General features: G+C 36.3%; 1 protein-coding gene across 2 annotated transcripts in view; it reads left to right on the forward strand.

The window, feature by feature from the left end:
- LOC145665814 (putative oxidoreductase YjmC) overlaps positions 1-13,316 on the forward strand; it is a 41,985-nt gene that overhangs the window by 14,972 nt on the left and 13,697 nt on the right. For both annotated transcript variants that reach the window (XM_081732934.1, XM_081732940.1), the window contains exons 3-6: positions 2,343-2,531; positions 5,489-5,550; positions 7,221-7,274; positions 12,108-12,206. In XM_081732934.1, coding sequence (XP_081589060.1) covers positions 2,343-2,531; positions 5,489-5,550; positions 7,221-7,274; positions 12,108-12,206 — 404 coding nt within the window. The remainder of the gene's footprint in view (positions 1-2,342; positions 2,532-5,488; positions 5,551-7,220; positions 7,275-12,107; positions 12,207-13,316) is intronic.

Raw genomic sequence — 13,316 nt, forward strand, 5'->3', positions numbered from 1 at the left:
ATTTACTTTAAAATAATAAATAACATTTCAGGGAGAGCTTAAGCCCGGAAGCCCCCCTTAAATACGCCACTGACTGTAACCGATGGTTTCTTAGTCGTTTTGTGTTCGCGGCAACCTACTGCTTCTTCTGCAGCTTCTGTATGCAAAGTTTAATATGCTCCCACCGTCTGTTATTACCATAGGCGTCTCTGGCGGGGGGACGAGGGATCGCGTCCCTCCCAATATTTTGAAGTACAAAATATTCAATATTTTATTCTCATTTAATTTATTTACTAACGACAGAATAACAAATAAATAAATAAATAAATAATAATAATTATATTTATTTGGAATATATTATTCAGGCTGTGAAACGGTTATGTCAGAGTTCTTGATATACCTTAGGGGATCCGTGAATGTAAGCAGAAAAGTAACAAATGGAATCGAAAATAATAAATAGGTTGGGCTAGGTAGCACCATTTTAATCACTTTCTTCGATGTTCCCCCCAAATTTTACATGCCAGAGACGCCAGTGGTTATTACCTGCACTTGTCCTTTCATCATTTGAGTATGTTTCTTCGATTAAAAAAAATAGTTCTTACTTTCCAACTTTCCAGTATTCAAAATGTTGATAGCTTAAAACTCAATAAAATTTAAATTGACGTCATCATGGAAGACAAAAAGTAACATTTTTCGTATGTAACAGAAAGGTCAAAACAAATTATTTTAAACATTCTCCAATATAAAGAATTCGCTCTTTCTTCAATAGTATAAAATTAGAGGTGATGTGATTTTGAATGCAAATTCCCGTTCAGCAGCGAAGCTATATGAGATGTGGATCTACTGGTTAACGTGGAATCCAAACCACATGAGCTTCCGCCGGGAATCGAACCCAGGTCTCCAACGCGTATGGTAACCGCTTAGCCACCAAGAAGCTCTAGTGTAAAATTTGACACAGCAACAAGGTTAAAAAGAACATATACGAAGGGGAGTTCGAAAATAGGTTTCCCTAGGCGACTGTGGACGGAGGTGGGGATGCAAAACCAAAAATAGCATGTGACATTAAAAATCAGACATATCTGTATTTTTCCACATGAGTACCACATACATTGAAACATTTGTCACATCGGTCTATAAGCTTCAAAAGCCCTTCCAGGAAAAAAAAAACAGGGATCCGCATGCGGAAGAAGCGTCGAACAGCTTGAGTGACTTCAGCATTACTTCCAAAGCGGCTGCCGCTGTGCATGTCCTTCCAAGTCTAGGTGTGTCCAGCACTTGCTGCAGGCATATTTTCCAAATACACTCAGCCCTAGTCAGAAGGCATTACGTTTGGCAACATCGCACGGAAACAAAGGAATGCTGAATTTCATTCTAACCCGTTCTTACTACTACTACTACTACTACTACTTTTACTACTACTATTACTACTACTACTACTACTTTTCCTATGGATCTATAGCACAAGGGCAAACTTATTTTAATGAAAATTTTAAAAAAATAATCGTTAAATCACTTTTTGAATATTATTTTTAACCTTATTTTATTAACGAAAGAAGTGTTAGAATTGTTTAAAAAACTTTCCTTATGCAGGGTTTGAACCTACGCCAAAAACGATTTTCCTTACTACCATGTTGCGCTAGCTCACTCGGCTACGAGGCCCGACAGCATTTGGCGTTTACTTTGTGCTATATATATATGTCATGACTCGTGATGTCACCAACAGGATCGCGATATAGACGTCATTCAGTTTTCCTACATTGTTGCCAAGCGTAACCCCGTTCACAATGCCTTATGACTAGAGTTCAGTGTATTTCGAAAATACGCTTACTGCAGCCCCTCACTGAACTGGCGATACCATCTTCGCACCATTTGTTTCAATATCACATCAAGCCCATAGATTTCCACGAGGCGGTTATAGATTTCTGCTCTACGCCAAGTGCCCATTTATAACGGACAACCGCTCGCACTTCCTCCTTTGACCACGATGTCAGAACTCAACTTCTCTCCATAACTACCAGGCTCAGACTTCGAGACTCGTCTCCACTTCTTGCAGGCGCTGCGACGACGCCATCTGCACGATCGCGAGCGAACGATACCAACTTGTGTCTGGCTGTGTTGCACATGCAAGCGCTGTGTTGTTCCCTCATTGCTGTTCGCTTTTCCTGGAGAAAACGAGAGGGTTAACCTATTTTCGGATTCCCCCTCGTATAACGATTTAGGACACTTCAGGTAGGTGACACACCTGTAATATCCTGTAATATCTCTTTCAATGAAAACATGTAGAATGTTTTTCGTTATCAGTAGGTTTAGATATACACTTTACAATATAGAATTTAATACTTATTTTTCAATTCAACCTGCAGCGTTATATGTTAGAATGGTACAATCTGGAGTAGTGAACCCAGCAGCTGAACCTGTAATTCTAAAAGAATCAGCAGCAACGGCGCATGTGGACGGACGAAATGGTTTAGGAACAACAGTTGGCAAATTCTGCGTCGAACTTGCGTTACAAAAGGCGAAAACCGCAGGCGTTGGTTGGGTGGTTGCCAAACGTAAGTATTAATACGATCGTATTTATTGGATAATAGTAGAACTATCAGTAAACTAATACTCAATTGCCAAGCTTTCGTCGTACTTAAAATATTACTCGCAAGAGCTTACATTATAATGCTAGTTTTAAATACATATTGTACATCCTTATATACACACACCACTGTTTGTGAAAATTGCAACAGCCCTAAAGAATGGCCTAAGTGAAACCAGACCCGGAAGATCAGTGGAACAGTGTACCAGTAGTGGGTGACATCCAGAAGTCCTAAACGGCAGAAGTCCTAAAAATATAGGCACTAGACCTAAATTTTAGGACTTCTGCAGTTTAGGACTTGTGCCGCGAAATGATTTTTAGGACTTCTGCCTTTTAGGACTTCTGCCGTTTAGGACTTGTGCCTTTTAGGACTTCTGCCTTTTAGGACTTCTGCGATTTAGGACTTGTGCCTTTTAGGACTTCTGCCTTTTAGGACTTCTGCGATTTAGGACTTGTGCCGCGAAATAATTTTTAGGACTTGTGTATTTTAGGTCTAATGCCGTTTAGGTCTTGTGCCTTTTAGGGCTTCTGCCGTTTAGGACTACTGCCGCGTCCCCCCAGCAATAAGTGATTAAGTTAGCAGAAAGATGGTGGACGCGTAGGTCCAGGAGCGCCCTTTCTTGTGTTAGTGTTGCGACCTTGCTTGTGGTAATGTTACTCGGCACTCAGTAAAGAGCTGTTAAACGAAATGGAAATGTAAAAGCAAATGTTAGTAAGCCTCGTCGACGTCAAAAGGTGCGAAATTTGAGTCCGTTAGAACGGGCCGGGATGATCGATCTCTGAGAAACAGGTATGTCATACCAGAGCATTTCGCCTCGTACAGAGTATACTATACGACTCTGACGCGTGTGTGGGAACAGTGGATAAAAGAGGATCGTACGCAGCGATGAAAGTGTACTTCGCAACGCAATGCGAACACAACGTGGGTTGGTCGCCATCTTGTCCGCATAACCGCAACAAAGCATATAGTTTTGTTCTCAGTGTTGGCTAGACGCTGGAGCACTATAAGCTCGGCTATACACTATAGGATAGATCCTAGGAAATCTCTTACGATTTTTCCTAGGGTCAAAATCTCAACGGGTATGGCATCAGATCGCATGTCATTTCCTATGTTCTGAACGATTCTATGAGATTTCTTTTGTTTAGAGCACGCTCTAAAGAAAATTCGGAAGATTTCGTTTTAAGTGAAAACAAATTTGTTTTCTCGCCGCCAGTTGTATGTGGATGAAAGAGCAAAAATACCCGATAAAATAAAGAGTGATGCAGGGACTGATGAGGTATGTTTTGCTAATTTATCTTCTGATTTTTATGCTTTCTAAGTTACAATGTAACAATATAGCGCCTGTATCGATATCAGTAGGATGTGCAGTGTAGTTACGTGTATGGTACAAAAGGGTAGGATTCCCTACGAGATAGGATATGTCGTAACGTTTTCTTCAGATAAATCCTAAGATATTTCCTAGGACTTATAGTGTATAGCAGGTCTTACGAGTGTGGGTTTGTGTGCGCCAGCGGTTTAACCCCGTTTGCTGCAGGATAGATTGGTGGCACTCATGCCATTGCATCGGCTACCATGAAATGTTTATTTGAATGTGTAAAGTACTTTAAAGTAACGATCTTATTACAAAATAGATATATTGGTTGACCGTTTTTCGTGTTATGTTTCACATTTTATTTAAATATTAATTTACATTTAAGGAAATAGATTTTGAAAAGAAACTTGCGCTGAACGCCTAATGCGTTGTTGCCAAATTCGTACGTTTAATTCCTGGATTCTAGCGAGAAGCGGAATTTAGTTGTGAGTTGCGGTAAGGGTCGAAAACTAATTTCTCCAGTAAGTATCCAAGTATCCAAGCAGAATTCCATGATTACTTCCTTTATTATCTGACACCAGTAAACACTCCACACTACCTGGCAACACTGCACTATTCAAGCAGTTTTTCTCATAGTACCGAGAACACCTAGTGATCCACCTTAAAAGGCCCTAAAAAATTTGATTTTATTTCTTTCTGGACGTTGCAGTTTTATCGAACGGAGGTGTTGCTTAACACATTGGCTGCCAACTAAGAAAATAATATGTTTCTGGGGGCTAAAGTGTTTTATTACGAAGATAGAAAGGTTTTTATTACAACCTTTTGCATAGCTGTACACCAACAGAAAATGAGACCCAAGAATCCTTCTAGATAGACTTAAAATATTATTTTATCCAGTATAAAGATACATCAGTTTTTTTTCTATGTACTAATCATTGACTCCGGAGAAAGCAAAAGTTTTACGACTGCGCTGCATGCTATCGCTACTCTTAGTGATAGACATACGCGTAAGTAGTCCAGAGTTGCGTTGGTGCGATCATAGTTGGCAGCTGATCCGTTACGTCTGCGAATGGCAGTTTCTTATTAGCAAAAGCAAATAACCGGGCTATTCAAGTCAATGAAATTTTGAGAGAAGCATGAGTTTGAAATGATATCAGAAGGTGCTTGCAAGTGCTTGTGAAGTGAATATTTCTTTAAAAATTTTCAGCTATGATCCACTGTTATCCTCTTACGTTGAGGGATGACGTCCCTCGGTGATCAGAGTCCGGGAAATTCGTGAAGTTATGTTAGATACCACTCCGCCATTTGCCTGATGTGGATGAAAACCCAGAAAAAACCTCATTCAAAATGGTTGACCTGAAAAGCTTTTATAATTTTTCGACTAAGTGTCCCCACTGGGAAATGAACCGAAGACCTCTGGCACAAAAGACGAGATCGCTAGCAATTGAGTCACGCAGAGCTACAATAGTTCTTTGTTATGTTCTAGTATGATAAATTATTAACATTTTTACGTTATAACTTAAATTGTCTATTGGGTTAGTGTTCAGAAAAATCAATTTCTCAAATTGCCCTGGTCTGTCCTATATCCTTTTCTGTCAATTTTTAATTACAGGTTCAAACCATATTGGAGTATTGGCTTATTATTTAGAAGACATTATACAGGAAGGGTGCATCGTAAGTATTTCAGTATAAAGTATTAAACTGAGTTAACCATAGAATTAGACTAAATAAAGGAAATCACAAAATCACAAGTATGTGTATTTTTCAGTTCTTTGTCATTTATATGTTTTGTAGATTTCTAGATGTCTAACGGAGATTTCCTCTAAAATACGGATTTAATATTTAAATTTAAAAATAAATGTAAAATATTGATATAAAATGTCCCTTAAAATATTTCTGCAAATGCTTTTCAATGTTTGGAGATATTACAGAAAGAAATACCATATGTATTTTCCGCGAGAAAACCTCAATTTTACTAATCCACGTCATGTGCCTGCATACGACTTCGGAATATTCCGATTGCATCGTATCTTATGGATGACTCTTTTTATTTTTGTGGCACAAGGGCATCCATATAGTTAAAGAAGGATATAGGAGTTTATAGTACCTTATCTTGCAGATTCAGGATCAAAACCGAACACCTGGCGCCCTCATAGGACGGAGAAGGGGTTTATCCTTTAATTTCATGTCCTAATTTCGTCTTTATGTATTATTGTTTCTTTTTAATATATATATATATGAATATTATGTATGACCTTCGTGGTGCCCTGCCAAAATCTTGACGTCATAGGCCTTGGTGGGATGACATGCTTTAAATTCACAAAACATTTTTCAGCGTTCAGAGAGCATTATGCTCGAAATGCATACAATTTGCTGCTATTATGAAGAAAGGTCTGGAGCTGATTGGAAAGGTGTGATGAAGCAATACTGTGATGAAGCAATCTGTGGGCATCCCTGCTATAGCTGACTACTTTTAAGATTGTATGAGTAGCCGAACTGGCTCATGAAAGCAGCTAAGTCAAACAGTGTTGGGCCTGGCCAATGCTTTGATGAGTGACAATGAAGAAACACTAATGTTGGCAGTGCGAGGCCATGAGGGCAATTGGGAAGCTGATGGAATGAAAGAAGTAGTAGGCAACAACAGTAATGTGATTCTCAGTGTGTAGTATAATTAATCAATTAGTTTGCAGACGAAACTCACTCGAAATACTGCTATTTCCTATGGAATATCAACATCATTGTACCTGATAACAGTATACACCTTCGTAAATATAATGGATGCTAGTCCATTGTTTTGATAAATAAAGATGGATTTGAACTCAAGGCGCTACCTTGAACTTTCATGCGTCTTACATCTTAGTTAGAGATGACCGAAATTTTCCGGAAAATTTCACTTTACAGAATTTTCTGAAATCCAGAATTTTTCAGAATTCCACAATTTTCTAAATTCCGGATTTTTCCGAATTTCGGATTTTTTCGATTTTGCTTTCCGGATTCTGGAAAGTAAAACTTCCGGAATTGACCATCCCTAATCTTAGTTGTAGGTTCACTTCCTTTTTGCAGTCCCAGTTCCGAAAATTTGGAATTCATTAATACATTGAGATAAAATCAATGTAACCTTATAGGCAATCGAAACATTATATTTTAGATTTATACACTGGTAAGAAATTATATATATATTTTATATTTGGTTAATGATTGCCCATGAAACCCTAGACTCTTGTTTTATTTTGCAATTAGCTGGTGACGAATTATCCAATATATAATTATATGCATTAAAATGTCAGATGTAATATGTCAAAAAAAAAAAGTAATAAGTGTAGCTGTTTTCTAATTTATTCCAGGCTTTTTTGTGCTCAAACACTAGTCCTTTGATGGTAATTCCTGGAAGTACAGAGGTAAGAATGTTAGCTTATTACAATCATTCATAAGAGCCGGCAGACCTATATTTTTTTCAAATGGTGCTCATACTTTGGCACTTATAAGATAAATTACAACATCTCATATTCTTTCTATTTGGTTTTCTAAAGATCGAATAGACCAGTGGTTCCAAAACTGGGAGTTCTCCCAGAAAGGCATGTTAGATTATCAAAAGAAAAGAAGCTACTGAAATAAAATGAACAATAAAATTATTTTTAAACTGCAAATGCAGCAGTTCTTTTTAAAGATAATTATCTAGATTTTGTATCGATGAAAACTCAAATTAAAGAATAAGATTATGTTTTACCATTTCAAATCTATTTATTTCATTTATTTATTTATTTATTTATTTATAATGGTCCTCTACAGAGCCAAACTCCATTTACAGAGGAACATATGTATACACACATAATTACATATGAAATACATGTATATATCTCCATATTGAAAGAAATAAAAAAATACATGTAAACAAGGAAAAATACAAGTTAAATAATAAAAACAAATTAAACTATTAATAGTATAAATTTAAAAGAAAATGAAAAATATGAAAAAATGAAAAAATATGAAAAATAAAAAAGTCTCCAGTATAAGTTCAACATTCATGGAGATAACACTTCTTAATTATTTAATTATTCTATACATAATGTCTTTTCAAAATATTATTTTTGAGTGTATGCAAATATACAGAGATAGGATAACAGAAGTCAAGATCCAAATCTGATGAAACCAGCTGATTGAAATTCTTACAAGCTCTAACTATGAATGACTCCTAGTGAATTGCAGTATGAGATCTCGTTATGTTAAATACTAAAATCTTACGCAATGGTCGTTTTGGTATATTGAAATTAATATATTGGAGTAAATTACAATCATCTGTCACCGAGTTTACTGTCTTGTACAAATATGTTTGTTGAATAAGGAAACGTCTACTGTAAAGAGAGAGCATATCAAATTTAAGTAAAAGAGAAGAGTAGGAGATCTTATTTTTAGTTGCTGATATACGATACAATTTAGCAATATTCAAATAATCGTGCAAATTTGGACATCTATTTATTGGTTTATTTCTTCAGTTCTGTAATATGCACTTTCTTACCATTTTCACTGTTCTGTAAATCAATGGCAACGATCTGTTGTCTAACGACTAATAAACTATAATAATAATAATAATAATAATAATAATAATAATAATAATAATAATAATAATAATAATAATAATAATTATTATTATTATTATTATTATTATTATTATTATTATTATTATTATTATTATTATTATTATTATTATTATTATTATTATTATTATTATTAAAATTATTACCACAGTAAAATTATCAACTTCTCATTTTTCTTCGGAGACAATTTGATTATTATGCAAATATGTTATTGCTCATAAACATTGCGTTATTGTTAAACATTGTGTTGTTTGATTTAAAGCCTTTTTCTGAATAGCGGGATTTTTACATGTGGATTAATAATACAGCCACACACAATAAATAAATAAATAAATAAATAAATAAATAAATAAAAGTTCTGCTCACCGGATCCCACGGTCGGATTCCATGTATTTTCTTACATAAAATCCAAATTTCGAAATCCCAGGAAGATCGATCGTGTCAATTTTTGTTATGGGCGAAAAAATATGAACTGTTTTGGATACGGAGGATACATTTAACACAGCCAAAGTTCTGTTCAGCTGAGTCCAGGGTAGCACTCGATGTATTTAGTTACACTGTATCCAAATTTCAAAACTTCAGCACGGCTGACCGTTTCAATTCCTTTTTATGGGCGAAAAACTTGAGCAATTTTTAATGGAGAGGATGTATGTAACACAGAAATACGAGGAAGAAATAAAACAGAAGTTCTGTGTAGAGTACCCCAGGGTATGATTTCGATGTAGGCCTATTTTGAGGGGGGCGCGGTGACTCAGTGGAGCCGGTGGGTGTAGCCGAGCGGTCTGAGGCGTTAGGCTGATGATCATGAGGTGAAGCCCATTGGGGGTTCGAGTCCCTCTGAAGAGCAAGGGTGGAATTTTAACTGTTCTCGATGTTTCTCTGTTCGTGTCCCTGTCGTGTCTAGTAGTCCTGAGAAGTGGTTAAAATAGAAAAAATAGTCAGGAAGTTAAAAAAAAAGTGGTAGAGCGTTCACCTCCAGTGCTTGTGGCCCCTGGTTCAATCCCAGCTCGCGCCGTGTGGACTTTATGGTGGACAAATACCGTGCTCGTGGTTTTTCTCGGGGTTCTCCCGTTTCCTCCTACTTTCTTCATTCCACCATTTCACTCATCTCTCATCATCACCGTCTTCTTTAGCCTAACCGACATAACCATGGGACGTAAACCTTAAAGAGTTCATTTCATTTCAATTTTCGATGTATTTTGATACACAGAATCCAAATTTCGAAACCCTGAGACGATGACCGTGTCATTGTAATGGGCGAAAAACATGTCTTCCCTCTCCAAAATTGCTCAATTTTTTCGACAAGGTCAATGGTCCTAGAGATTCGGAATTTGGATTCTATGTATTAAAGTACATCGAATTCATAGACTGAAGTCCGGTACACAGAACTTGTATTTTCTGTGTGGGGTTGTGTAATTAAATTGTAACACTAGCCTTTTGGGCCTTTTTTGTTTAATCACGGTGATATTATTTTAAGAACGCTTGCTATTCTGTTTCTCAATTACGATGGAAGTTGAGAAACTAGCGTCAAGGACTCAGAACCATATTTTCCCATATAAATGTAGTTATAATTTATTGTCCCTTGTTGTTATAGCTAATTTATTGTACACTAATATAGATGTTAGATCTTAGCGTTAGTTACTCAACGTGCATCGTGACCAAGGAAGAGAAGAGCAACAGTTCTTGGAATTACTTCACCATTATTAAACAGAAAGGTACAATAGATTAATTTTATTATTAATTTTATAATAGTGTGGCAAACAATTTCTTTGGCGACCCGCTCGAGAGAGTAATACTCCCGGAAGTACGTTTTTCCGTGCTCTACTCTAGCCAGCTGTTTTACGCGCTATCCTAGCTAGTTGTTTTAAGTTGGTCACAAAAATTATATCATGAAGTACAAGGGGAACAAAACGAGCCCTATATCGGCTCGTACATGGAGTACAAGGGCATAAGTACTACTACAACTACTTAACTGCACAAAAGTAAATAAATCACTTTTTTAAGTATTATTTTAATTTAATAAGTGTTATAAAAATGTAAAAAAAAACTTTCCTCGGGCCGGGTTTGAACTCGCGCCAAAAGAGACTTTTAATACTTGCATATAACGCTAGCCCACTCGGCCACTAAGGCCGACAGGAGCAAGCGTTTGATTTCTGCTATTTTAGTGCAACGTGGCAAGAAGTGGATAACGCCAACCAATCAGAACTGTGTTTCTCGTTTCTACTTCCGGGAGCATTACTCTCCCGGGTCGACCCTCTCCCGAGCTAGTCCTTTTCTTTGATGCAATAGTTTAATCTATTATCTGAACCAGTGAACTAAATCCGATTTAAATTATTCGCTGAGCAAATCAGTACGTTTATTGTAAAAAATTATTAACGTGTAACAGTTTCGCCAAAAATCCGCTTTGGCTTCACCAGACACTATGAATACACAGGTAATTACAGATTATATGTATAAGAGACAGTGAAATGATCCCTGAATGCTGATTGGCTACCACAGGCTACTACAATCAACCCACTTCAATCACAAAAACAGAATATATATGGTAAGTTGCACACACACACATATATATATATATATATATATGGTGTCAACAGGGTGAGAGGGAAACAACGAGTTTCGTTTATGTTTTATATTCTGGTTTTGTGATTGAAGGGGATTGGCTGTTGTAGCATATGGTAGCCAATCAGCATTCAGGGATTGTTTCGCTGTCTCTTATATATACAAGTTGTTTCGAAACAAGACCGACAACGTTTGGGAGGTGATTCCTGACACCAAGATAAGACAAAAAGTATGGACCAACCTGGGTACACAAATGCTTCCTTTCGAAGTTATAGGCTGCGAAAAACATTTAAAAAATGAACTTTAAAGACTCCAAAACTATGGGACCTACCGTACTCAGGTCAAGACTTCACTTAGGAGTATGTACTCTATCCAAAAATCCATGTTTCAGAATCCTAAAGTAATCACGCAACAATTTTTATAGAGGCAGTGTGGCTACGGGCATACAATTTTGAAGTACTCACTAACTACCTCTATAAAAATTACTTCGTGTGTACCTTAGGATTTGAAACATGTATTTTTGGATAGAACATATATTAGTTCGTAAGTGAAATATCTTGACTCGACTACGGTAGGTCCCATAGTTTTGGAGCTATAGACCTTAAAAGTTCATTTTTTCATGTTTTCGGCAGCCTATAACTCCGAGAGAAAGCATTTGTGAACTGAGGTTGGTATCTACTTTTCGTCTTATCTTGGTATCAGGAATCACCTCCCAAACGTTGTCGGTATTGTTTTTAAACACCCTGTAGAATCTGTCGTTACCTGTGTATTCATAATGTCTGATGAAGCCAAGCTGATAGTTAGCGAAACTGTTATTCATTAATAATTTTTGCAATAAACGTACTTTTTTGCTGAGCGAGTAGTTTAAATCGAATTTAAGGCTACTAAAAGCAAAACTTGTACAGTGGAAAATATTACAGTGAACTAGCTCCAATCAATGCGCTTACAAAGTTTTAATCCCTTAGTTTCTAGCAAAAAATATAATATTTACTCCCTCGCGAGTCGCCACAGTTTTACACTACAAGCAGCTTAGCAGTAAATTGAAACATTCCATACTAAATTGTGCTATTTCAGGTGGCTTTAGGTTCGTGTCCCATAGCAGTGGGAGCTCCTGCAGCTGATTGTGATAGTTTTGAAGTTGACATGGCATTAACCACTGCTGCTGTTGGAAAGGTGCGTATCTTAGCTTAAAGTACCAAGAAAACATCAATTTCAGTTACACCCAGGGCTTAATTTCTAAGGGAGATAAGAAGTGCTTTCTTACTTTTCTAAAAAATAATTTAAAACAAAAATTGAATTAATATGTCTGATAAAATGAAAGTCAAATAACACGTCCTGTAATAAAACTATGCCACAAATTGGGAACAATTTCAGATTGTAACTCTCGTAGGTTTCAACGTTCGATTCCGTGTGTTTTTGTTGTCATGTTTGAAATGTTGAGCGTAGGGAAGACCTGGGGGTAGTAGAGACACTTGTGAATGTATAAAGCATTAAAATTCAATTCAATCTATTGTGTACTTCGCCTTTAAAAATATGTAATGTTCGTGAAATGTACTTTTCCAATTGAATCGGTAACTGGAAAAGAAGTATATTCCAGAAATAAAGGACATTTCACGAGAGGATTTCGGTATAACCAACTTTCCAATCTCATTAAGTTTTTTGGTATTTTGGAAAATGAAAGGTCTTAACATACACATTCCATTCAAATATTTGTTTATATATAAACAATGGTATTTCTTATAAAGAGTTTTGTTTTTCGTTTTCCAAAAGTAAGGTGTTGTGGAATGTTCTCCCTTTTTTCACGCACCGATTCAATTAGCTTTAAGTTTATTTATTTTTATTTAAACTTGAAACTTATAGAAAGTTTCATATTCAAACGGGAACTTCGTAAAAGCATTTTCAACAAACTTAAGAGGTTTGTTACTGAATTATCTAGGTCTGTGTTTGTTTGTGTGTGTGTGTGTGTCTGTCTGTCTGTTATTTGCAAGTTTTTCAATTTTGAGCCCTCTACTGGATAGAGCATCTAAAACAATCTGAGAAAGTGATAACATTTTTCGCATCACTCTTATTGTTCCCGAGATATTCGCCAAAGAAGTTCCGATTTCGGGAGATTTAAGGAGCCATATCTCGGGAACCGTAAGTCATAGAGAGATAATATTTTGTGAATTGTTCAATTTTGAACCCTTCATTTTGAGCATGTATCTTCATGAAAGAATATATGGTAGAACTTTTTAACAGAACCTTTAAACAAAATTTGTGGGAAAAATTGGCTAGTCAGGGAAA

Source organism: Thermobia domestica, chromosome 1 (assembly GCF_964235325.1).
Source record: "Thermobia domestica chromosome 1, izTheDome1.hap1.1, whole genome shotgun sequence".
Lineage (NCBI taxonomy): Eukaryota > Metazoa > Arthropoda > Insecta > Zygentoma > Lepismatidae > Thermobia > Thermobia domestica.